This window comes from Typopeltis vanoorti, chromosome 8, assembly GCF_054136105.1.
Source record: "Typopeltis vanoorti isolate ZY-2024b chromosome 8, IOZ_Tvanoo_1.0, whole genome shotgun sequence".
NCBI lineage: Eukaryota > Metazoa > Arthropoda > Arachnida > Uropygi > Thelyphonidae > Typopeltis > Typopeltis vanoorti.
This window is the reverse complement of record NC_143556.1, coordinates 9164549-9188354: the sequence shown is the minus strand read 5'-3', so window position 1 is coordinate 9188354 and position 23806 is coordinate 9164549. Positions and strand designations below refer to the sequence as shown.

Sequence of the window (23806 nt, the reverse complement as noted above, 5' to 3'; positions counted from 1 at the left end):
AATCGAATTAAGAATATTTTTCTAACTTTTAATGTAAATTGTGATTTTACGAACTTTTATTTAAAATATATTAAAAGTAAGTGAAGTGGAAAATAACGAAGAAGCAAATGGAAACACAGATGGGTTTCCATTTTCTTCTTCTGAATAATTTTCGAAACTAATTCTTAAAAAAAATTATCAAAATTTGCTGTAGAAATATTAAAAACAGATAATAATAACCTTCAGTGCAAATACACTGAAAATTTTGCAGCTTATCAAAAAAAAAAAAAAAAAGACGCCGCATTTTTACCGTGTTGCGAAAACATGTTAATTAAAAAAAATTCAATTAAACCTGTTCGATTAAAAAAAAAAGAAAGACAAAAACGGAATACGAACTAGAAAATAAATCTTTGTGTATAAAATTAATTGTTACGCTATCTCAAACATGATTACATTTGTAGGCAGTTTCGTTCTGTCTTTTATCGTTATTTATTTTTGTCTTAAGTTGTATCCAGTACACAACGTTCGACAGTAGGATATATTAATGTTTTAAGCACCATTTTGTTTTGTTTTTTTCTTAGACACCAACCGTCACTTCTGAATAATATTACACATTTGTTCCTTATCTCTAGAAATGAAGTGAGCTCGAGTGAAAAGAAAATTAAAACATCCAAGGCAGACGCATAATCTTAACATGTTTGCTGTTAATGGTAGACCGGAAGGGTAAAAATCTCCGAAAGGCAAATGACAAGATAAGAAAAGTAAACGAAGCTATCAGGATTGCAAAGGAAAGTGGTAAGTCATTCAGCTATTAAACATCGAGACACCGTGTCAAATTAGCAGATAAAAGTGATCAAAGGAACAATCAAGAAAAGAACCTGCTTCGGAATGAACCCAATATTCGAAATGTATTGACGTTTCCATAATTTAGAATCAGTTTAATGTTTAAAAGTGTGAAATGTACGCAACCAAAAGTGCAAATATGTTAGCAGACGAAGCTGACAACATGCGCAAAGTTTTTAGTCTTCTGCACGCGAAACCCAATTTACCAGTTTACGTAAGTTAGATATTTTATATCGTTTGCCTTTTGTATTTCTATACAACTGAAAGCGTCTGCCAAACATTACAGCAATTTTCGTATTGTGATAGCGGAATATCAACGGTTATTTTAAATACGCAGCAACATATTTCCATGTCTATTTATGCTTTCGAAAGAAAAAAAAAAACTTCTCTTAACTATTTCTATCACCAGGTCGTCTTTTTAACCTTACACTTAACTTTTAACATCTTGTACTGCTGGCAAGGTGACAAATTCCGGTTCTATGCTGCCAAAACGAACATTTTGATAAATAGCCCTAAATTGAATGATTTTTGTTGCGTTTCACAACATTCATGAACATGTTTAAGACTTGTTTTGTCTATCTGTCCATCTTACGGAAGTTATTACTGGCTATACTCGGATGGATATAATTATTGAAATTCCGTATTTGGCAACGGTACAAAAATGTGTCAAGCCGTTCTATAGATTTTGTTTATTGGATCATTTTCAGAGCTAAAACGTTTCTAAATTACATCCAGCAACAGATCTGTGCTGTCCGGATGGAGTTTAATGAAATATGATATTTAGAATGAAAACAAGGCGATGTCCCTAAAAGTTCGATTCTATACTTAAATCTCATCATTTGTATTGCAGTTACGATTCCAGCTTATATTAATAATTCTTCACTGGATGGATTTTTTTAAAAATTTTTTTTTTTATAACATCGACTTAGTGTGTTACGCAGTTCAAAAGATAAGCAGAAAACAAAGTTATTATATTGTCTTCTGCTAACGATTTAGTGGATTTAATTTTTTTAATGATGAAATAAATATAATTACTCTATAATAATAAAGGATAAATAGTATTTTAAATAACAATCAGAGCCAGATAATATGTGCCTCTGTGAAGTAAAGTATAAAAAGGCACAGTTTAAGGTCTTGGACAAACGCAGTTTTTAAAGCACTTTTATATTCACAGATATGTTAGTATTAGCTGCACCCTTAACTCCATTCTGCTGAGGTTTTAATAAAAACGAATCATTAATATGAACTTAGCTGTCTTGGGTTTACTTATGCGGTATCAATTAAGTCACGAAATTACACCGATCCGATCGCGTATAGGAGGGATTTAGAAATTTCGATTTCCAACTTTCTATGGCAGAGTCGCTCTTGCTTTTAAACTAACTAATCTATTACACTAATATTAACTCCATGATATAAATAAGAAGTATTTATATCACGGAGTTGCGGCGAATATAAAGTATTCCATGTTTTGATGTGGTTAATGTGATGATTTCCTTTATTACTTTTACAGGTCGGATATGCAAAGCAGCCTGGAAGAAACGCAGATTTCTATAAAATGTGATAAGTAAAAAGCAAAGAAAAATTCCAAGATGCGCATCGAACTCTTTTGCATTATTTTTGTTCTCCTTGGTAGCACTCGCTTGATTCAAAATTTAGCTGCTAAAATATTAGAGGATTCCGAGCATGGGTTGACGAGTTCCTTGAACGCTTCCAAACAAGTAGAGCATTTTATCAGTTCATCAGGGAAGGGATTACAGCATTTGAGAGGCAGCGTTCAATCCAATGCACCGGACAACGCAAAGGATGGCCCGCATTTTGGTTCAGGTTACGCGACCACCAGGAAAGGTTTGGTGGGCCAGTCTTCCACAAGTACACGTTTGACTTATCCCAAATACTCCACTTTAGATGAATTTGCCAATTCTTCTTCTTCAAACAAAGATGATCTTCTCTGTTTAGAAGAATATACGTGTGCAGCCATTAAGGGAGCAAAAAAAGGGATTGATTGTTTCTGTGATGACGCTTGCGTGGACTTTGGCGATTGTTGTTTGGATAAACATGTACCGTCCACCAGCAATGCCTTTCGACCTTTATGGTCATGCGCGAATATTTCCGTAGAATCGTTTACCCATTCGTTCTATGTCATTTCTCGGTGTCTGCCTGACTGGGAAGACCAAGAGATCCATGAGCAGTGCGAACAAATTTACGACAGCGACGTCATGCGTATTTTGCCCGTAAGTAGTCAGACCACCAACGCCACCTATAAAAATGTGTTTTGTGCCGTGTGCAACGATCAAGACCTGAAGAGTGTCGTGGGTTGGAACGTGTCTTATCCTTCGGATTGGGAAGCCACCAACTACTCCGAGTGGAACACCGACGGCATTAGATTTCACGGACCTGACTCTGTGTCGGAGTTCTTGAAGCCATGTAGGCCCGAGGAAATTGGACGGTGTCCCGAAACAAAAGTTCACGACTTAGACGTAAAGGAATTAGAAACTAAATGCCTCACTTACTACGCTCCTGTTGGTCACGGTGAACATCGATACAGGAATAAATTCTGCGCTTTCTGTAACCATATTAAGGCATCAAATCTTCGGTGTCCACAACCGGAGCTATCACTGAAGCCAGTAAAAAACATTTTATATGGAAGAAAAAAAATTTCTTCCAATCCTCAGACCCCTTTTTACGATTCTGGAGGAGTGAGCTACACTCACCTGCTGGATTTTTTCAACGAAGGTGTAGTGGGAAGCGAGCGTCACTGCTCCCGATACCAGCTGTATGATGTTTTGCAGAAAAAGTGTCGAAACGTGTTGTGCGGCGCGCTATATGTGAACGCTGATGGCACGTGCGTCAGAAATCAAATCCACCGTCCTCCAAATGATACTTCCTCTCTTTTAAACTCCAACTGTGCAAAAATCCTGGTTACGAGGGGACACTTCTCGATGAACGAGAATGCTTCGGTCACACTCCTCCACAATGGAGAAGTTCTCAAACATGGAGAGTACGAAGAAGTAAATTCGTCTGCAATTCTGATCTGTATCCTGGAAGAAACTCAGTATTTACAGAAATTCGGCGATGTGCACAGTTACTTAACCGTTGTGGGGATTAGTTTATCTCTCGTGGCCCTGCTGACGAAAATAGTGCTGACTTTGGCTTTCCCAGAACCCAATAAACTCCCCCCCAAGATTATTTTATTTCTTTGCATTTCCCTGTTTATAGCTCAAGCTGTTTTTCTCTTTGGCATTAACAGAACTGAGCTTCAAAATATCTGCATCTTTCTGGGAGTTCTTTTGCATTTTTGCTTCCTGGCATCGTTCTTCTGGATGAACATTCTTGCGTACGACATTTGGAGAACGTTTTGCAATAGAGATATCACGAAGTCTTGTTCCATGAAAAAGAAGTTGCTTCGTTATTCAATCTTCGGATGGCTTTCTCCTCTGCTGATCATTGCGGTGACCCTCATCTTCAACTGGGCGCTGGACTTTCCATCGTTGAAGGCAGAATACGGGCACCCACTCTGCTGGATCTCCATGCGAGTTCCTCTTCTGGTATTCTTCGCCACCCCCGTTGGACTCCTGCTGGCAGTCAATGGTTTCTTCTTCATTACTACTTCGGTGCAAATTGCTCGGACGTCCTTGGCCGCGAAGGTCGCCTACGAGAATTCAAACAAAAGCGATCGAATCCGATTACTGCTGTACATCAAACTGGCCTTGATCATGGGACTTACTTGGATATTCGGCTTTGTATCTGCATTCGCGGACAACGACGTGTTATGGTATTTATTTACTGCGTTGAACAGCATTCAAGGGGTTTACATTTTATTGGCTTTCACGCAATTCAAGCAGTTACGGAAGCTGATGAAACTTCACAGACCAAGGCACGTATTTAGATCGCGGGTGGATTCTCGAACATCAGCAACGATCACCACGGTGGCTTCGCTCAGCAAATGAAATGAAAAACCGAACTGAACATGCATGTTTCAGCAAAACTCAAATTTTAAGTTCACCCGGTTTTATTTACTTGTTTTTGCAATAAGAAAGAACGACGTGCCTTTGAGATTTGATCAATCTCGTGCTACTCAAAAGAAAGAAACAAATTTGAAGAATATGGCATTCAAAACACTGTCAAATTTAAATCTCTCTTTTAAGTTGAAATAACAGAAGAAAAACTGATAAATAACTACACTGTGAGAAATATCAGGCATTATAGCTGAAGTAATTAAGGCTATCAGGCCACTGTGTTAGCGTATTAATTGCGTGTGTCCCTCTGGCCTGCTACATACCAGACAGAACAGCACAGTCAGTGAACAGGCCCAGTATGTGAACCTCTTACTTTTAGTTCCTTCGATTGTCATTCCAAAGAAACAAACGTCTTCTCATGGGTTAATGATTTCGCCAGTTTTCTTTGCTGTTTTCTTCAAATATTCCTTTTCCTGTGTAATAGTCAAGTGTTTTCTTTCATCCTTGCTTATGTCACCTCAGTCTTTGTATCTTTTGCACTCAATATGTAAACGACATCATGTGGATAACGTCAACCCTCCATCATCAGAAAAGATGCTCATTCAAAGAGCGATTTACTTTCTTGTTAGGATACGTAAGGAGAGAAAATGGAAACTAAGCAAGAAATTAAATGAAAACGAAGATGTAATAAATTAATGAGAAAAAAGTTCCTGATAATCTGTCGATTATTTAATGTCATCACATTAATTTTGACCCCCGTAGCTCAGTCGGTATAGACGAAGCCCTTTGGTCGGAAAGACCTGGTTTCGATTCTCGTCCAAGACGTGGTCTCTTTCGACGAAAGGTGAGTTAGCCGGTCTCATACAGGGGTAGGGAGCTTTTTCACCCGGAAAGTCGGGTTTTTCGTCCTCCAGAACAGACAAAAAGCCTCGTGAACACACACATCTACAGACATAGGACACACCGGGAAGCACAGGGCTAACCACCTTATCCTCGAGACGATCGCGATTTCGAATAGTAATAGGCTTAGTATAAGGGGGGGGGGGGGCATTAATTTTGAACAAGTGAGTAAATGAACAAAGAGCGATTAAGAGCAATAAATGAATTCTTCAGAGAGTCGTGAGGAAAAAAAATTAATTGATTTGTTGTAAAGCTGTAAAAGCAGATTCGCAATTTTAACAACAAAATTTCATAAGATATAAAACCAAACGGCTATATTTTCTGGCGAAGTTAATTAAATTAATGGGATAAAAATCCCTTATTATTTTACAGCCAGTATGCGAAACTCTAAGATCGAAAACTACGATCTACGAGTTTCATGCCGAAAAACTATCGGAGAATCCAAGCGTAAGTGATCACTTGGTAGTAAAACACCAAGGCAACTCGAAGCAAAGGTGGAGCAAGATCCCTCACTATGATAGTGAGGAAGCTTGTGATAGTGAGGGATCTAAGAGTTTCATGCCGAACAACTATCGGCGAATCCAAGCGTAAATGACCACTTGGTAGTACCACACCAAAGCAACTCGAAGCAAAGGTGGAGCTTGCTCCACCTTTGCTTCGAGTTGAAACGCTTAGATCGTAGTTTTCGATCTTACAGTTTCACATACTGGCTGTAAAAAAATAAGGGATTTTTATCCCCTTAATTTAACAAAATTTCATGTTATTTAAAAAAAAAAGATTTATTTTTCTATATGAAGATACTAACTTCAATTGAAAGTGGCCATTTGCTGCGATCGCAATGATGTCGTATCTCGTTCAAACGAAGTCAACGCGCACATTTTTGTGCAGATTGTTTGTTTGCATTTGTTTATTCAAAGAATGCAACATGATTATATGCAGTGGGTCTGCATATAATTTTTGTTTTATTTTTAGATATTTTTGTTTCTGTTATGTTACGTGTTGTTAAAATAAAATCTGTTAATTTGTTACGGCTAATGTCTGACTTTCTTTCGTTTATTCTTATTATTAATACAAAATTGGAAACGTCGCTGTTTATCTCTGTCTTACAGTCCCATTCAAGATGTCAATAATGTAAAGAACTTCGTTTATTTATTCAAAAGACTTTTTTTTTTTAAATACGAATCCTAGGTATTGAAGGTTATAAACTTATAGGTTAGATTAGTAACATGAGTGGCTTTGGGTTAGATAATCCGAATTTTTTCAATTTAATGAAAGTAGAGAATTGTGAATTTACAGAAATTTCTTCAAATCTTCGCGACTTATTAAAAAAATTAAACGACGGCTGTAAATAAATTTCGTTACAAAACAGCGACAAATAAAAAGATGAACCACAAGAAAACGAAAATATATCTGACTTCAGCCAAGCCGATGATCATACGTAGTCCCCCAGACGCAACGTACGGTTCTCATGACCTGAGCTTCCTTGGCGTTAACTGCAAATAACCCCTATCCTCATAAATGACACACAGCCATAAAAAGTATATGTGATAACAAATAAGGTGGGTTAAACAAAACACCTTCAAATCCTACAAACTTCAGCGCTCATTTGTTCTTCTTACTACCTGAAAAGTCTGCTGTTCTACACAAATCTCTTTGTTGTTACCGAAATCTCTGTTGATCTTTTAGATCTCATCACACAAAATATAGTATGTAGAATCCCCAAAACACATTCTACTATTTATTTTTTAGTATTTTATTATTATTTTTTTATTATTATACGAGGTGTTTATTTTGGCAGCACTGCAAATGGAATAGCCTCGAACGTCATTCCAAAAATAAATAAAATATAAATAGATAAATAAAACGATAATCCGCAATTATTCTGGATTGAATATTTTCAGATGAAATACGCTGGAGGTCTGAAATGGCTTGAAAAAGATCCAACTTTGGTTTTCAAGGCAGAATTTTGGATTATGAAAAAATACGAATTCTATAAATAATAATAATAATAATAATAATAATAATAATAATAATAATAATAATAATAATAATAATAATAATAAAAAGCTTAATACATCTACGGTACTAATGCACTATTGGTTCACAACGTTTTTTCAGTGGGGTCACAAGAAAAAAAAAGCCGAATTTTTCTGAGCAATAATTTGTGGTTACACTGATAAAAGACAACAGAATGAACAAAGTTGGTATGGTGGAGAGTCGCTGAAATTTATATGGAATAAGAGAGAAATACAAAACAGGCAGAGTTCTCAGAAAACTTAGGTTAGCGAACAGATGATATGAATGACGGAGTCGTATTAAAAATGAAGATATTGCGAAGAAATTTGACATTTTTAGTATTCAGGAATGTGTAAGAGGACTGATCTCAGTTATATGGTCGCTTAAGCGAAATGGCAGGATAAAAGGGCGCAAACAAGTTTTCTGTTTGTTGTTATCAGGATGGTAGGAAAAGATCTAGAGGAAGACGAAGATGTAGATGGATTGACACAATAAAAATTGCCTCAGAAGATTGAAATATAAGGTCTGATAATGCTGGAATGTTGACAGATAACAGGCTAATCCGGAGGGAAATTGTTGAGAGGAAGCTAGTAATGATGTAACTTTTCTTGTAGTACTATCATAAGATCCTGTACACTCCCAAAGGAGCCAGTCTGGTTGGCTGAGTGCATAGTGTACCCGCTCTCCAACGAACAAGGCGCGGGTTCATATCCCGCTCCGGGTATGGATATTTGTGATTGTCTTGTGTACTGCTATAATCTTTGATGTTGTGCAATATGACCTTTTCTATTCTTGCACTATTAAAACTATAAATCATCATCATCAGCATCCATCATCACCTCCTGAGGATACACATCAGGAGTTTGATGATGACAGTGATAATGATCATTCCTGGTTTAACGCTGATATTTTCTGAGCCATAAATATGAAATATGAGTTCTGTTATTAATCCAGGCTGTTAATCTTAACACCCAGTATTGCTCAACGTACCATAGTTTACAACATTTTGATCCAAAATGTTTAATCGAGGCAGTATATCATTTAAGATCTTCATTTTTACAATAATTACCTTTCTGGAATGAACTAAATATGTGTACAGCGGACTCTTTTAACAAAAGGAAGCCTTTTAGGTTTAGAAAATTCTTGTTGCTCTCCAAAAACAGAGGATAAAATGTATTTTATTCAACAGCACACCTAATTATAATTACGCTTTCCATACATCATTCGTTATATTATAATAATTAAAATTACAGCCATATGTGGACTCTTATTATACAGCTTCTCAAGAGAGTTCAGTTAGTATCAACGATGCCTTTTGGTTGGGAAAACGTTGGTTCTAATCTCGTCTAGGACACGATGAATATTTATAATGGCTTTTAATCCCAGAAAAACAGATAAATCGCCAGAAGAACACACGCAATTAGGCAAAATTAGAAAGAAACCAACTGAAGCTTTCCACCAGAAAAGTAGATTTTAAAAGCTAAATTACTTCCACTCTTAAATACTCCACTTTTAGCCTCTCACTCAAAATCCACTCAGCTAGCACTGGATGGAGAAGACGATTTAAGGATTTGCACGAAGGTTGCTATCTCGCAGTTCAGCTCAATGACTTAAGTGTATTATTTATCCTCAGCACAAAATCAATCGATCCGCACTGGTGGATATTTCACAATCCCCGAGATCCATTTTCATTCCTAGAAATCCAAAGAAGATTCACCCTATTAACACCCTCCAAATGTAGTCGAAACAGTTTGTCGTTATTAAAACAAAAAGTATTTAAAAAAAAAAAAAATTGATCTCACTTCTTCGCCAGATAGCACTACTGCAGTTAGTACCAATTTCTTCCACTAGGTGTTGGTAGATATGACGGATCCTTTGGTTTATTTCAAAGCTGGAGCATGTGATATCCAGAAGTGGTCTTGTAAAGTAAGACTGCGTGTGTTTTGAATTCTACTTCAAAATGAGAACAGCGCATGCTCTTCAAGTTCTGTTTCAAAACTTTTGCAGATTTAAATGTGACGTCAAGTCTGTTGATGCTGAAAATTGGGAACATCAAGGAACTCACCCCCTGTGAAAACAAACGTTAGCCACTAATTAACTAATCAGTCGGAAATCTCGTTTTGCTATCAGTGCAAAGCATTATGGCAACGCCAAGACATTATTCTGGCTTAGAATTTGTTGCTGATCATTTCTGAAAGGCAGCGATTATTATTTGCCATTTTTTCTTTTCTTTCTTTTCTTTTTTAAATCATAGCTTGCTAAACTTTTCAAGTTCTAAACGAAGAAATTCTGAGAATATTTTTAGCAATATTGAGAATTCTGGACTCGTATCGAGTCCCAAGACGGAGTGTCTTGAAAAGGATCAATATTGAACAGCAGATGAATATCGTTATCTTACACACGAAAGAAACAGTCGAGAAATTGAATGTTTCGTCAGATTTCGCACTACTTAAATAAGGCTTAGATAAAATAAAAATTTGATTTGTATGATAGCTGTCTTTATTATAACTTATGATGCTGATATATATTTTTTCTTAATCAATGAATATTTTAAATCATTTCTAATCTGTGCAACTAACTACAATTGTTCCTTTGAACTGTAATAGTGTAATATCATAGACTTCAGCTGCGACCGAGACACGAACTAATACACGCATGATTCATGACTCGATTTGATTCATCTTTTTGAATGCAATTAGCGTTCTCTCTCCCTGACGATGTCCAAGTAATATTGCATGAAATACATCGCAGTTTTTGAATAAATTCTAGATAATTTTTATTTCTAGATAATTGTGAATTTCTAGAAATTCTAGATAATTGTGCAAGCCGTGAAACTTATTTAAATAAACTTGTTGTGTTACGCTTCATTTAGAAAAGGTTTTCCACTAGTAACATAAAAGAATGCTAATTTGTTTTGTTATTTTTTTCTAGGTGTGTTGAGTGACAAAATATGGTGAGAACGAGGATAGGTATAAGAATGTGATATCCAGAATTAAAGCAGTCACAAAGATGGCCATCCGAAACGTATTCCTATTTTTGTTGATGTTGGATTCTGTGCACCGGATCAAAAATTCACCAACCGAAACATCGAAGGATTCCGAGCAACGGTCGCCAAGTTCGGTGGACTTTTACGAGCAGATGGAAAACGTCGTAAATTTTTCGTCTCCGTGGCAGAGATCAGAATCGCAACAATTCATAGGCGATACTCAGTCCAACGCACCAAACACTACGGAGGACGTCACAAACTCCGGTTCAGACTTCATAATGCGGAAACGTTTTGTCACCAAATCCATCACAGGCTTCACCTTCCCAAAAAGCACCACTTTAGATGATTTCGACGATCTTTCATTACTAGATGAAGTTGATATTTCATGTCCCGATAAGCATGCGCTGTGTGGTACCAGGAGATCTGACAAAAGAACTAGAAGTGGGATTGTTTGTTATTGTCGCGATTACTGCGTTAATTTTGGGGACTGCTGTCTCGACAAAAATGTAACTCATTCCACCATGGGCTTCCATCCGAAATGGTCTTGTGCCAAAATTGCTGTAAAGTCCTCCTCAGATTCATATTATGTCATTTCACGTTGTTTAGAGAATTGGAAAGACGAAGAGATTCGCGAACAGTGCGAACAACCTTCCAGCAGCGACATAATGCGTCAAGTGCCAGTAAGTAGTCACAGCACCAACGCCACCTATAGAAATGTATTTTGTGCTGTGTGCAACCAAGATCTAACGGTTGTGGCTTGGAACACATTCTGTCCAGCGGATTTCGAAACTAACACCCTCGAAGATCACAAGTCCTGCAAGGTGAGATTTCATCGGCCAGATTTCGTCTCCAAATTCCTGAAATCTTGTAATCCTAAAGAGGTCGGGTGGTGCTCCAGCAACGTAGATGATCTCGATCTAAGTCAGAAGGAATTGGAATCTAAATGCCACACGTATTACGCTCCCGTGTGGAATGGCGAGGATTGGTACAGAAATAAGTTTTGCGCTTTCTGCAATGGTGTGCCAGCATCTTCTCTCCGATGTCCTCCACCAAAACGAAGAATTGTTTATAACCCACCAAGAACTGTTTCTAGTCTTACGCTCCTGATCGATTTCAACGAGCAGGATGGCGTGGTTGGTCGTAAAAGACGTTGTCCTGGACAAATGCTCTACGATCCTTGGGAGGAAAAGTGCCGCAACGTGCGGTGCGGGGAGCGTTTTGTGAACGACAATGGCACGTGCGTCAGAAATCCAAAACGCCCTGCTGGAAATGACACTTTCGCTCTATTGAATTCAAACTGCGTGAAAATTCTCGTTACAAAGGACCATTTTCGAATAAACTCAAACGATTCTGTCACTCTTTTTCCCTCAGGCAAAGTTCTGATGCGAGAACAGTACGAAGAAGAAGACAATTCGTCTGCAATTCTGATTTGCATCCCCGAAGAAACTCAGTACTTACAGAAATTCGGGGATGTGCACAGTTACTTAACCGTTGTGGGGATTAGTTTATCTCTCGTGGCCCTGCTGACGAAAATAGTACTGACGTTGGCTTTCCCAGAACCCAATAAACTCCCCCCCAAGATTATTTTATTTCTTTGCATTTCCCTGTTTATAGCCCAATCTGTTTTTCTCTTTGGCATCAACAGAACTGAACTCCGCAACTTCTGTGTCTTTCTGGGGGTGTGCATGCATTATTCTTGGCTCTCATCGTTCTTCTGGATGAACATTCTTGCCTATGACATTTGGAGAACGTTTTGCACTGGTGAAGTAACCAAGTCGTCCACCATAAATAGACAGTTGCTTCGTTATTCGATCTTCGGATGGCTTTCTCCTCTGCTGATCATTGCGGTGACCCTCGTCTTCAACTGGGTGCTGGACTTTCCGTCGTTGAAGGCCGAATACGGGCACCCACTCTGCTGGATCTCCATGCGAGTTCCTCTTCTGGTATTCTTTGCCGCTCCCATTGGACTCCTTTTGGCATTGAACGGTTTCTTCTTCATCACCACCTCCGTGCAAATTGCCCGAACATCCTTGGCCACGAAGGTCGCCTACGAGAATTCAAACAAAAGCGATCGAATCCGATTATTGCTGTACATCAAACTGGCCCTGATCATGGGACTTACTTGGATATTCGGCTTTGTGTCTGCTTTTGCAGACAATGATGTCTTATGGTATTTGTTTATAGCTTTCAACAGCGCCCAAGGGGTTTATATTTTACTGGCTTTTACGCAGTTCCGACTGCTGCGAAAAGTAAATACTTGGCAAAGGCGACGAAGATTTATTCGCTCATCGCTGGATTCTCGTTCTTCAGCTACAATTACTACTGTCGTGTCCTCATTCAGCAAATAAAACGAAAAAGTAAATTGTCTACTTAGGCCTGAACGTTTTCTTTTAAATGGAAGATTAACTGGTCCAGTTTTTTTCTCTCACACCTGTCAGCCTACAAGACCTCTTTAAGAATATTTGCTATTTATTTTTGACTGTTTTGAAAATCAAAGTCAAAGAGGAACACCATTTCAGTAAATAAATTAAAAAGCCATATCCGATAAAGTGCAAATGCAAAGAAAAAAGTGTTGCATAAATGTATTTTCTATTAATTCGGTTGGTGTACACAATAAGTTTTTAATCTTGACTTGACCGAAAGTGTGTGTTCAATGCGTGTATCAGAATTGCAGTTGAATTTGTCTTTTGATGTAAACTGACTGCGAACATCGATGGAATTTCTGGATGCGTTTTGTATATAATACTGCATTTATTTTTCTAATTTTTTCCCGTAGTAGTTATATGTTGAATGTGTTGAGTAGTTCGTCTGTATGTTCACTTTACTTAATGTCGTGTTTACTTAAAATGTGATCATCGTCATTTGTAATTTTCACCGCTTATTTCCGACAAATATCATTTGAATTTGTGTGCTGTTCTAGTCCCAGTAAACACAAACAGGAGCAGATTTATGTAATTTTTTTATTGTAATTATTATTATTATTTTGGTTAAAATAAAACGTCATTTTTTGAAAATTGCTTAAGTTAGCCAAGCGTTTGAAATGGAATGATCACGTGACTGGATGTAATTTTTGGTTATATTATCGAATGCTAGTTCTGTGAATAAATAAAGTAGATAGATTTGCTGACGCTAGTTCAGCGAATGTCTTTCATTCATTACTAATATTATCGTTCTTAAACAAGAAATGAATATTAATGAAATAATGTCACCTTGTTTTCTTTTCTTTAATTTCCCACACTTTAAGCTAATTTTAAAATTGAAGGTAGGTGATCGTATAATAATGCGCATATAATGCAGATCAGTACGTGTTTACGCATTTTGGAATTGTAGCTACGTAGATTTACACAACCATTGCAAATTTCTTTCTCGTTTCTTGTTTATAACTATGCGCGTGATATTTCAGTAATTATAATTGCAGGAGTTAGCAAATTAAAATTGTTTCTTTATAGTTTAAATTATGGTAAACATCGCTACGTTTACCATAATTTCTGCAGTTTAATTGTGATAACCAGCAAGCAGTCATTAACGTAACTTTTTGCCATGCATGAGATTGACATTTTTGTAACAGCAAGTGACGAAAGTTAGTCGATAAATTTAACGAATTAAGTAAAATGAAATAAAAATTATAAAAGCAAAGGTCTTGAATTTTTCTTGTTTAATTTTCCCTTTTCGTATTAGGTTTACAATAACATGTTACGAACAAGTCGCTTGGCTTCGTATAGTATTGTTTTTGGTTAAGATACGGTGGTTAATCTCATAATTCCTCTTCTGAAACCTTGGAATTAGGGAGAATGGATAATCACCAGCAATCTTCCAACAGAGTCACCACCGCGAAACACGTTACTGTTACAAGCGTCGTTACGGCCGAATTTCGACCTGCTGTAACTCCAGTTCCAAGTTGAAAATCATTGGCAGCATTAGTCGCGGGGCACAGTATGAAAATTATAAAAGAATGGATTACTTTAAAAATGGCAAAAATAAAACTGACAAAAAGTATAACGTTTCACTCTTCTGTTCCTTTTTCCATCTACAAGCACCTGCACAAGTCGTAACATTCAACTGTTTTCGACCGACCAAGTTCGGACTGCAACTGGCATTCTAAAGGTCCAGCGTGGAATTCAACTCGAGCTAACTAAAAATGAAAGAAAAGTCATGGAAGATTACGTGCGTCTGTATGTTTGCGTGTATAGGGGGTTGGAATTGCTTCCTTTGCAGGTAGATGTCACATTAATCAAGTTCTTTGTCGAATGCGTTTCCTATTTCATCTTTAAGAAAGGAAACATCTCATAACAAACGTCTTATATGGAAAACGTGTGCGTGTGTTTTAGTACCGGACATAATGAGATATTCTGAAGACATTAGTGATAGCAATATAGCGCTGGCCTACTTAATGCACGCAGTGTGCTTAATACATCCTTTGTGTTGTATGTACTAGGTATTAAACACTTCGAGCCTTGAATGAATTTCTATCACTACTGAAAGCTTTATGTTCAGGAGACTTGTGAAATACCTCTTTGTTTGCTTTAGGCAGCATCAAAAATAAGTAAATTTCAGACCATAATCCATTTTCACTTACTTAAATAAGCAGGTTGGTAGTCTAAGGCTTCGCAGTGACCATACGGAATTGCAGAAAATGCTAATTTTGCTCAAACAGCAATCGAGCCTTTTGGGTTCATCGCTAATACTAATGTGTTAACCTTCTCTTCCCTGATTGCACTTTTCTTGCCTCCAAAGGTGCTGTCGTATTCATTCAGAGATAAGGTTGAATTTAGAACACCGATCCTCTCAACTTTCCCAATAGGACCAAAGCAAAATACCTCCAACTAAACCAAGAACGGCTTGCTCACTGCGTGCACCATCTGGCCTTAACTCAGAAAGAGATGAGAGAATTCTGAATAGCTGAGATACCAAGTCCTCTCTTACTGGTGGTTCCTCTCCCAATCGGGTTCCATGCTTATTCCAGAATCAACACCCATCCTCTATTGCCTACACAGTAATTCACATTGATTTGGTCTCCACCCTTGCTTGAAAGCAAGGCTACATTCTACCCATTCCAGAAGGGAATGAAAGTAAGCCTTCATCTTATTGGGATCACTTCAGTTGTCTCAAAAATAATGGACAAGGTCACCAACAGTCAACCTCTTCAGCTCCTCATTCGCTAATCACAACCCCCAATACGATTACATTATCAACCTTACACCACATCGAAAATTCTCTGGCCAATATCACTCACCTTTGGACCAACGCTATGGACAGATTGAGAGAATATGTGGTTGCTGGCGACATACTCAAAACATTTTGCAGATGGTTGTGAAACCAAAGTAAAGCCTTGTACAGGGGCATGTTCATTGTCTGTCTCTTCCCTCTGTAACTTTTCCTCTTGTGCATCAATGAGCTCTTCCGACTAATTACGAATCTCATTCTTACATTTTTTTTAATGACAGTACATTCTATTCCTTCTTTTTCTTTGAAAAATCTACAGGAGCTTAAGTTTCCCAAACTACAAGATCTTCCATAAGCATTGACTTAAAACTATCAACAACCCATTCTGCAGAGTTAATCTAAAGATCGTCACGTGAAGATGTATCTATAGAACATCAGCGTTATAAAAAACGCAGTCATCCCTTCTTTCTTGTAAGAAATATTTCCCTTCAATTCTTCGTACTTTTAATAATATCCAGGTCTCCCTGGACAATCGGATCTGTCTTCTTCAGTTCACATAAAAACCCTTCGCCATATGTACACGATACGCATTATGATAATCTGATGTGTCCTAAACCTTGAAGGATTCTGTACGCATATTTACATCCATTTCGTGGAATTTTAATGTATTTTTCTTCAGTTCAAACCAAGTGAAATTTTTGATGCGTTTATAAATTAACATTAAGATTTTATATTTGAGCATAAGAAGTTTAGGTCGCCGTCTCTCTCTCTCACTTCGATGCTTGCTTTAGCGAACCATTATTTTACACGATAATTTGGTCATAAGCATTCCTCAGCTGTAGTATTCAAATCAACTAAAAGGAGTAGTTGTTCGTTCGTTTTTTGTTTTTTTTCCCACAGGGTCGTTTTTACAAAGCATGCACACAGTTAAGTGCTCCTTGTTTATCCAGGAAAAATTCTATGATTTTGGTTTCCTTGGGATTTCTTCCAGACAAACGAAAAAGATGAGCAGCATGAGTATTTTATATCAGTTAGTCATGCGTGTGTTCTTAGGCCAGTTTGTCTGTTTTGTTGGGTGAAAAAGTTGAATATTTGGGATAAAATATTTTTTCCACCTCCACCTAAGACTAACTAAATTTTTCTGTTGGAAAAACTCCTAAAAAAGGTTGTTCGTGGCCAATATTGGATTATGAGAAGACAATCTTGTCTCAAATATAAAGTAAATTGTGATTAACATATTGAAAGTACTGTGCACTAGTGAGAAACCATCCCTGTTGTCATATCTGAAAAGAGCATTGCGTATTTTCTTTGCGTTTATAGCAACACATTTCCTTTTTAAATATTAAATTGTTAGTTACGTATTTGCATTTAGATCTTCGTCATCGGTGTTTTCTATTTCTGTTTCCAAGCCCCTCCCAATGTTGGTGACGCGAGTATATACAAACATCTTCATAAATATATTTACTGCTAACTCCATCTGCTGATGAATTGCATAAAAGTTTCATAAAGTTTGACCTCACATGATGAAACGAATGCCTACCTAACAGTAAAACAAAAAAAGAAAGAAACAAACAAACAAACAAATAAAAACTTCATTTTCATTGCTCGCCCTGCATTCATCCATCATCACACGATAATCCTTTCCGACCCCCCCCCCCCCCTTCGTTTTTGACTTCGTCATCCCCTCGCTGGAAGCCTTCATTAAGAAAACGTTTCGCTGTAATTAATTAGGAATTCTTGCTCGGTCATATTTTAATTACTTTCTGTCTTCCTGCTGGCTGATAATTCTATCAGTCACTCAGGCGACGTGTTGTTGTTACTCTTAATTACTTTTCTCTTCCACTAAGAAATTCGTTTGGAGAAAAATTGACATCTCAAGGACCCCATCGACGATCAAAAACTTCGTAGCCTTTTCTTTTCTTTTTATTATTTTTTAAAATTTACTTTTAGCAACTTCTTCAGCACTTGTTGAATTTTTCGAGGCCTTTCTTGCGATCTCATAAGAAGACTCGCACAGCAGACGTTTCCTGTTCCATTGGCGACTCTTCAAGGAACAACTTCGATGAACGTGATCTGGAAACCTCCCATCAAGTATACAACGCAGATTCTAACTCATGGCGGATAAGAATTAGTGATTTTATTAAATGTAACCGAAGTGTATATAAACAGTCCCTAAATTTTCCATTTCCAAAATCTCCCAACGCTGAACTTCCGATTCTCATCATCATGTCACAAATGTGACCCCACCTTCCTCTTAATATTATTCTCCATGCCCAGTCCAGCTAAGGCATTTGGTTTCACGCAAGCCTAATCAAGCACTGCCTTTCTGGACTGATTCAATTGCATTTTTATTAGCTAATGTAAGATAATGGACGAACCGTTCGATCTTGTATTGAGGCATCTCATATTTCTACAGGTCATAAAAAAAAAGCAACGAGAAAACATGAAATACGCTCTCGTGTTTATCGAGAATGGACACGAGAGCGTAATGACAGAACTGTGTCACATGTTCAGGGATGTGATGAGTGGTTCACATCCCTGAACATGTAATGAGTGGTTCACATCCCTTTCCAGCAACCACTCATCACATCCCTTGCCAGGGATGTGATGAGTGGTTGCTGTGAAAGGCAAGTTTTGGAACTTACGAGACATGCATTTATCTAAACATGCATGTTTAGATAACGTCAACATGGATAATCTTAATTTTATTTTTTTACCTTTTTTCTTTTTTTAAATTAACTCCGCGAATTAATTGATCTCTACACCAATCAGTCTTGCATTTAAAACGACGGAAGTGCTGTGAAAAGACCCTCGTATGAGACCAGCTAACTAATCAGCTGAAAACTCTGCAGCTTCCTCAAGTCACCGGATTCGAACCCGGATCTTTGAAAGCAAAGGGAATTTTCGTTACCGTCTAGCTTCAGAAGCGCAGAATGCTCTCATTTGATTTGAAAAGATTGAAAAGTTTGTAATTGAACTTCTGTAAGTAGCAAATGGTTTGTAAAAATTCGTTTGCCTGTTTCTCCCCTTAAGTTTCTGTTCTTATATAAATCTTGTATTCAAGGTTTAATTTGGGTTTAATCTAATTAGTAAGGTCATTTTTTTTCTTGAGTCAATCTGGAGTTTATAATCCGTTGGTTACTAATTACAAATTAATATTTCAAATGCGTTGTGACTTTCTATCTAAAGAATTTCTTGTCTCAAAATTCATTTCGAATTCGTGCAGCATTTGAATATTCTTGTTCTTTTTCTTGAAAGCCAATCATCAAGTGTTTTCGATGTATGGCGTCATGAAGATTTTCTTTATTCACTTCTCAAAATGAAAAAGTGGCATAAAATTTCTACGCACAGTAGACAAAAAAAAAAGAAGACGTAACTGTCCTGCATGTGCTCATAGAATATTAACAAGTGATGGTGAGACTAGCCTAAGCGATCCCAGTGGGTGATTGCTTCGGTGTCGCATTTCATGATTTTATGTTCGCGTCCGCTTCTGACTTCAGTTACCGACTGACGTACGTCAAATGCTTAACTGGTTCCTTTTGGAAATCAATCACTTCCTTCGCCCAGGATAACAAAAACAGCGCTTGTTGGGCCCAGCTATCATTTTCACAATCGTTTCTTTCAGGGCTGCGAAATAACCCGACGGATCGATGACCGTGTCAAGTGGTGCCAAGTGATTTGTGGTTTCGTGGTAAAAAGCCATTTATGAAGAATCGCTTTCAATTCTTATCACTCCGTCTGTAAATGGGGTTTCAATTGTACGACAGAAGCACTTCACGAACTTCATAGCACAAGGAATTAAATGCATGCAAAGTACTTTGGCAACACATAAAACGAAATTGGATTTTCCACTGAAGATTCCGCTAACGAAGGTAAAAAAGGTCGCTTTCTTCTACACCGATCGAGGCCTGATATGTTGATTCCCAGAAGGACCTGGGAATTTGTCCTGTCAAATTTAATAAGAAATCTTTTGAATTTGATCAGCAAAATTCGCATAAAAGACACTGTTCATAACTGCAAACAAAGGGCCTTTCATTTGCTTGTTTGTTGTTTCTCTTTCTCCAAATAGCTTAAAATTGAGAGACACAGAAGTTAATTAAATGGCAGTTAGCTCCTCAATGTTTTAAGCGGTGGCTAAAAGTAATTTATTATTTTGCACCATGGAGCCTAGAAGATAATTAATTTCCCAGTGATGGTTCTTGAAACATTAACTCTTTCGTTCACTTTCTTTATTTAGATCCAGACAAAGTGTCTAAATTAGACCTTTTATTTCCCCCTCACATTACAATCAGTAGTAGTAATTACAGCGATACTTTTTTTAAAGATCAGTACTTGAGTATTGCACATATACTTTTTTCTACAATACTAAGTTTTTTTATATCATTATTATAGTTTGATTGTGTTTTGATTATATTACCGAGTTCTCGAAGCTTGTGTTTAACTTACTTGAGGATGATTTTGGACAACCAAGGTTTGGTGATTCAGATACTATATCCCCAGCACACCAAGAATCTGTTTAATTGTGAATACCATACTTACGAGGTGTACTCAATATACACATGAATAGATTGATGGCAGGGGCGGCTCGTGCATGAGCACTGCGGAACTGCAGCACCCCCAATTTTTTTCGATATATAAATATATTTATTAATTTATTAACATAACAATTAATAAATATATTTATTAATTCATTTATATTTGCTTGTAATATTTAATTTTATCATCAACAATCCTACACAATTCTCTTATTTTGCATAAAAAATAATAAAAATCCATCTTGTAGCACTTAGGAGGGCGCTAGTAGCACTGTGTTTACCACAGTGTCATATTGCTACGCGCGCAAGCATATGCACGTCATCGTGAGATGTGAACTATTAGCATAATGCGGCACTGTCCGTCGCGCAGTTCCACTGTTGTTTATATGCAGTTTGCGCCAGTAGTAGAGTGTTCGTAGTGGTTATCGTGTTTACTCTATCTTTTTAAATATTTGGACATTACAATTAAAGGATGTTAATTAAGGAGATTAATTGTAATGTCCAAAAATTGTAAATCGATTTTATTTTTAAGTAATTTTGAATTATACCAAACTGTATAATTTTATCGAGAATAAACAATAGTTTTTCAAGTTTTTTTTTTTTTAAATTTTTACCATAATTTTGATATTTTATCCAAACACGTATACACTGTACTTACAGTGTGTATGTATATTTAGAAAGTTGCAGCACCCACACGATTTCAAGCCACGAGCTAGCACTGATTGATGGTATGGTGCATGACAAGAGAGTAAGTACTTTGATTTTGCGTTGGCATCAGAAAACCTTATCTGGATTATGGAATTCTGATTTCCCTTTTGTCACAATACATCTGTGTTGTCTTATTCAGATTAGCAGTTTGTTGATTATGGCTGGTATTCTTTTCGCGATAATCCCACAGAAGCGAGGCTGTTCCACTTCTCGTATGTTGCAGTGGATGAGAAGAAAATTAAAGAAAAATAAGATATCTGCTAAGATTGCATTTGAGAATCTAACGTTTCCATTATTTATGGAATATATAAGAGGGGAAGACTGTTTCAAAGAAATGAATCATTCGGGTTTTCTTTGATGAAATCCGCACTTTTTGGATGTTAACTTCGCTCAGTCCAGTTTTCGGACGGCCGAGCTTTTCGTCATCCTCAAGCGTCTCACGACCACTTTGAAATCGCTTAAACCACTTGTAAACTTGAGTACGGGATAAGCATTCATCACCGTATGCTTCATGAAGGATTTGATATGTTTCGGTAAAACTTTTACCAAGTTTAACACAAAAGTCAATCACAGTTCTGTGTTTGAAACTCATTTTCCGACCGTTCGTCAAAACACACCGTCACTCTTGGCACTATAACTCTGCTTCTAATGAAACAAATGTCATAAACAATTGACACAACTTTCACTAATTAAGGTTGCCGCTTTCGACAACAAAAAAATACAAAAGGTAGCGCCATTAGTTTCTTCTATTTTCGAAAAGTTCGGTTTCTTTTTTGACAGAGGGTGTATGAGTTTGGAGATGAACGGCGAAGGAGTATTGACTAATGTGTTTTATCAGATTTAATAGAGAATACAGGAATTGTCAATGTTAATACTAATGAACTGTGACCATGAAAACATCCCTAGTTAATTCAAACAACATAAACTATGTGCCAAAGAGAGTGAAATGAATCATAAAAGAGAAGTCACCATTCAACGTTCAGTATCTAGTCGAATTATTTTTAGAAAGCCCTTACCATCCCAAATGTCAGAAATTCATTGCTTGGACAGAAGATTTGGTATTTGTATTTGAGTGATGGTTATCCACAGACAAAGTAACACATGAAGTGAAAAATTTTCTTAGATATTAAGATGTCAACGCTTATATGAAGTAAGCCTGAAGGTTACGGTCATACATTTCAAGAAATATATTGCTTCTTCTCACATATCTGAGCATTATCAAAGACTGAACTAAAAGAGGATATTTTGTGAGAAATACGACAAAGTTAAGTTCTTCTGGCACCAGAATTTAAAAGGTTATTAGAACATCTCTGAAGAATTTCGTCGACATCCGAACTTGGGGTTGCAATTGGTGACATTCTGGAAAGTTTGTTGATTTGTAGCGTGAGGAAGCTTGTCGAATCACACAGAAGGATGCAGGGTCGAAAAACGTGGAATGGCTTCGCCGTCACTTACAGAAAGTCTTCGATATACAAAGGAACGAAGGGAGTAAGTGAAAGAACAGAGACTTTTGGAATGCCAGCATCAATTGCAGAGTTGGAGGATGAAGATTCGTCAGCCGTCATACGCAATGCGAATTCGGATCGAAAGCTAGCAAATCAATTGGAGAATTGAGAAGATAACTTAGGATGAGAATTTAATTAACACTTTGTACCGAACCTAACGAAATATAGAGATGGTTGGGAAGGTTTGGAAGAAACATAAAACATCTATCCTCCCAAGCCTTCTCAGCCGTCTCCTAAAAAACCAGGAGTTCATAAAATTCACTGCTCATTGAGCATGTGTTACGCTGAACAATCAGGACGATTCAGAGAAAGGGAGATGAAACAGAAATCTCAATTACACGACTAGCGAAGGTCGTCCAGTGCCATTGCAGAAAACAGAGATGCTGTACAGGCACCATAACTGCTTCCTCAGAAAGTTCAAGGATGCTTCAGTGAATTAAAAACAAGGCATCGTCTTGCATTAAATGAGGTCATCGCTTATGAAGATTTTCCCGCAAAGAGACCTTGCACGTGGTGTGCATTATGTCTTGAAATGTGAAGATTCCAGCTAATCAAATGCCATCTCGCGTTCATGTTAAACCATTTTTGAAGCCATTTTGATTCCACTCCGGTTTTGATACAGGTCGCAAGTACTAGCTGTCGCTTAGGTCCCAAAGTGACAGCCAATACGTGTATAACCTTACGAAAAAGATTGCAGAACTACAATTCGTGTTGGTAATATGATGTGATGAAAATATTATTAAAAAAATAAATAATTGAAAAACATATCGAGCTTTAGAACTACTTTTATCAAAATAAGTCACTTGACATGAGACCACACTAAAAAAAAAAAAAGATAAACGAAATAAACATATAGAAAAATCGTTAATGATGGCTACCCACGGTAATATCCCAGTCTATCTAACATCTAACCGAATTTCAACCATTCTTCTCAGAGAATGGTTGAAATATAAGCTTTATATCTGTTAAGCAAGAGAAATGAAAGGGAAAACTATTTATTCGTGTCAAATTGGCGAGATATTCTTTAAGGCGCAATACGAAAATTCAAACCAATCTTATGTACATCTGAATAGGTTTCTATGTTAGACGGGAAAGAAGGGGGGGGGGCAACATATTCATCACAATCACCAACAGAAGGGACTGAATCCTCCACGTGAACCTGAAAACCATTCCGAGTATCGCTGGCTTAAATTAGACGCTTATTTCAGAGGTAAT

General features: G+C 37.2%; 2 protein-coding genes across 6 annotated transcripts in view; one reads left to right on the top strand and one right to left on the bottom strand.

The window, feature by feature from the left end:
• LOC150103717 (uncharacterized) overlaps positions 1 to 13812 on the top strand; it is a 38508-nt gene extending 24696 nt beyond the window's left edge. The window contains exons 2-3 of one of the 5 annotated variants that reach the window (XM_090397121.1): positions 612 to 774; positions 10626 to 13812. In XM_090397121.1, coding sequence (XP_090253247.1) covers positions 10704 to 13028 — 2325 coding nt within the window. In that variant the 5' untranslated portion in view covers positions 612 to 774; positions 10626 to 10703 and the 3' untranslated portion in view covers positions 13029 to 13812. Of the gene's footprint in view, positions 1 to 611; positions 775 to 833; positions 1037 to 2332; positions 6850 to 10625 lie in introns of those variants that run through there. The other 4 variants (XM_090397119.1, XM_090397123.1, XM_090397120.1 and 1 more) reach the window with 4 other exon arrangements.
• The window catches only part of LOC150103716 (cubilin-like), a 280379-nt gene that overhangs the window by 215795 nt on the left and 40778 nt on the right, over positions 1 to 23806 (bottom strand). The gene's annotated exons all lie outside the window — the stretch shown is intronic.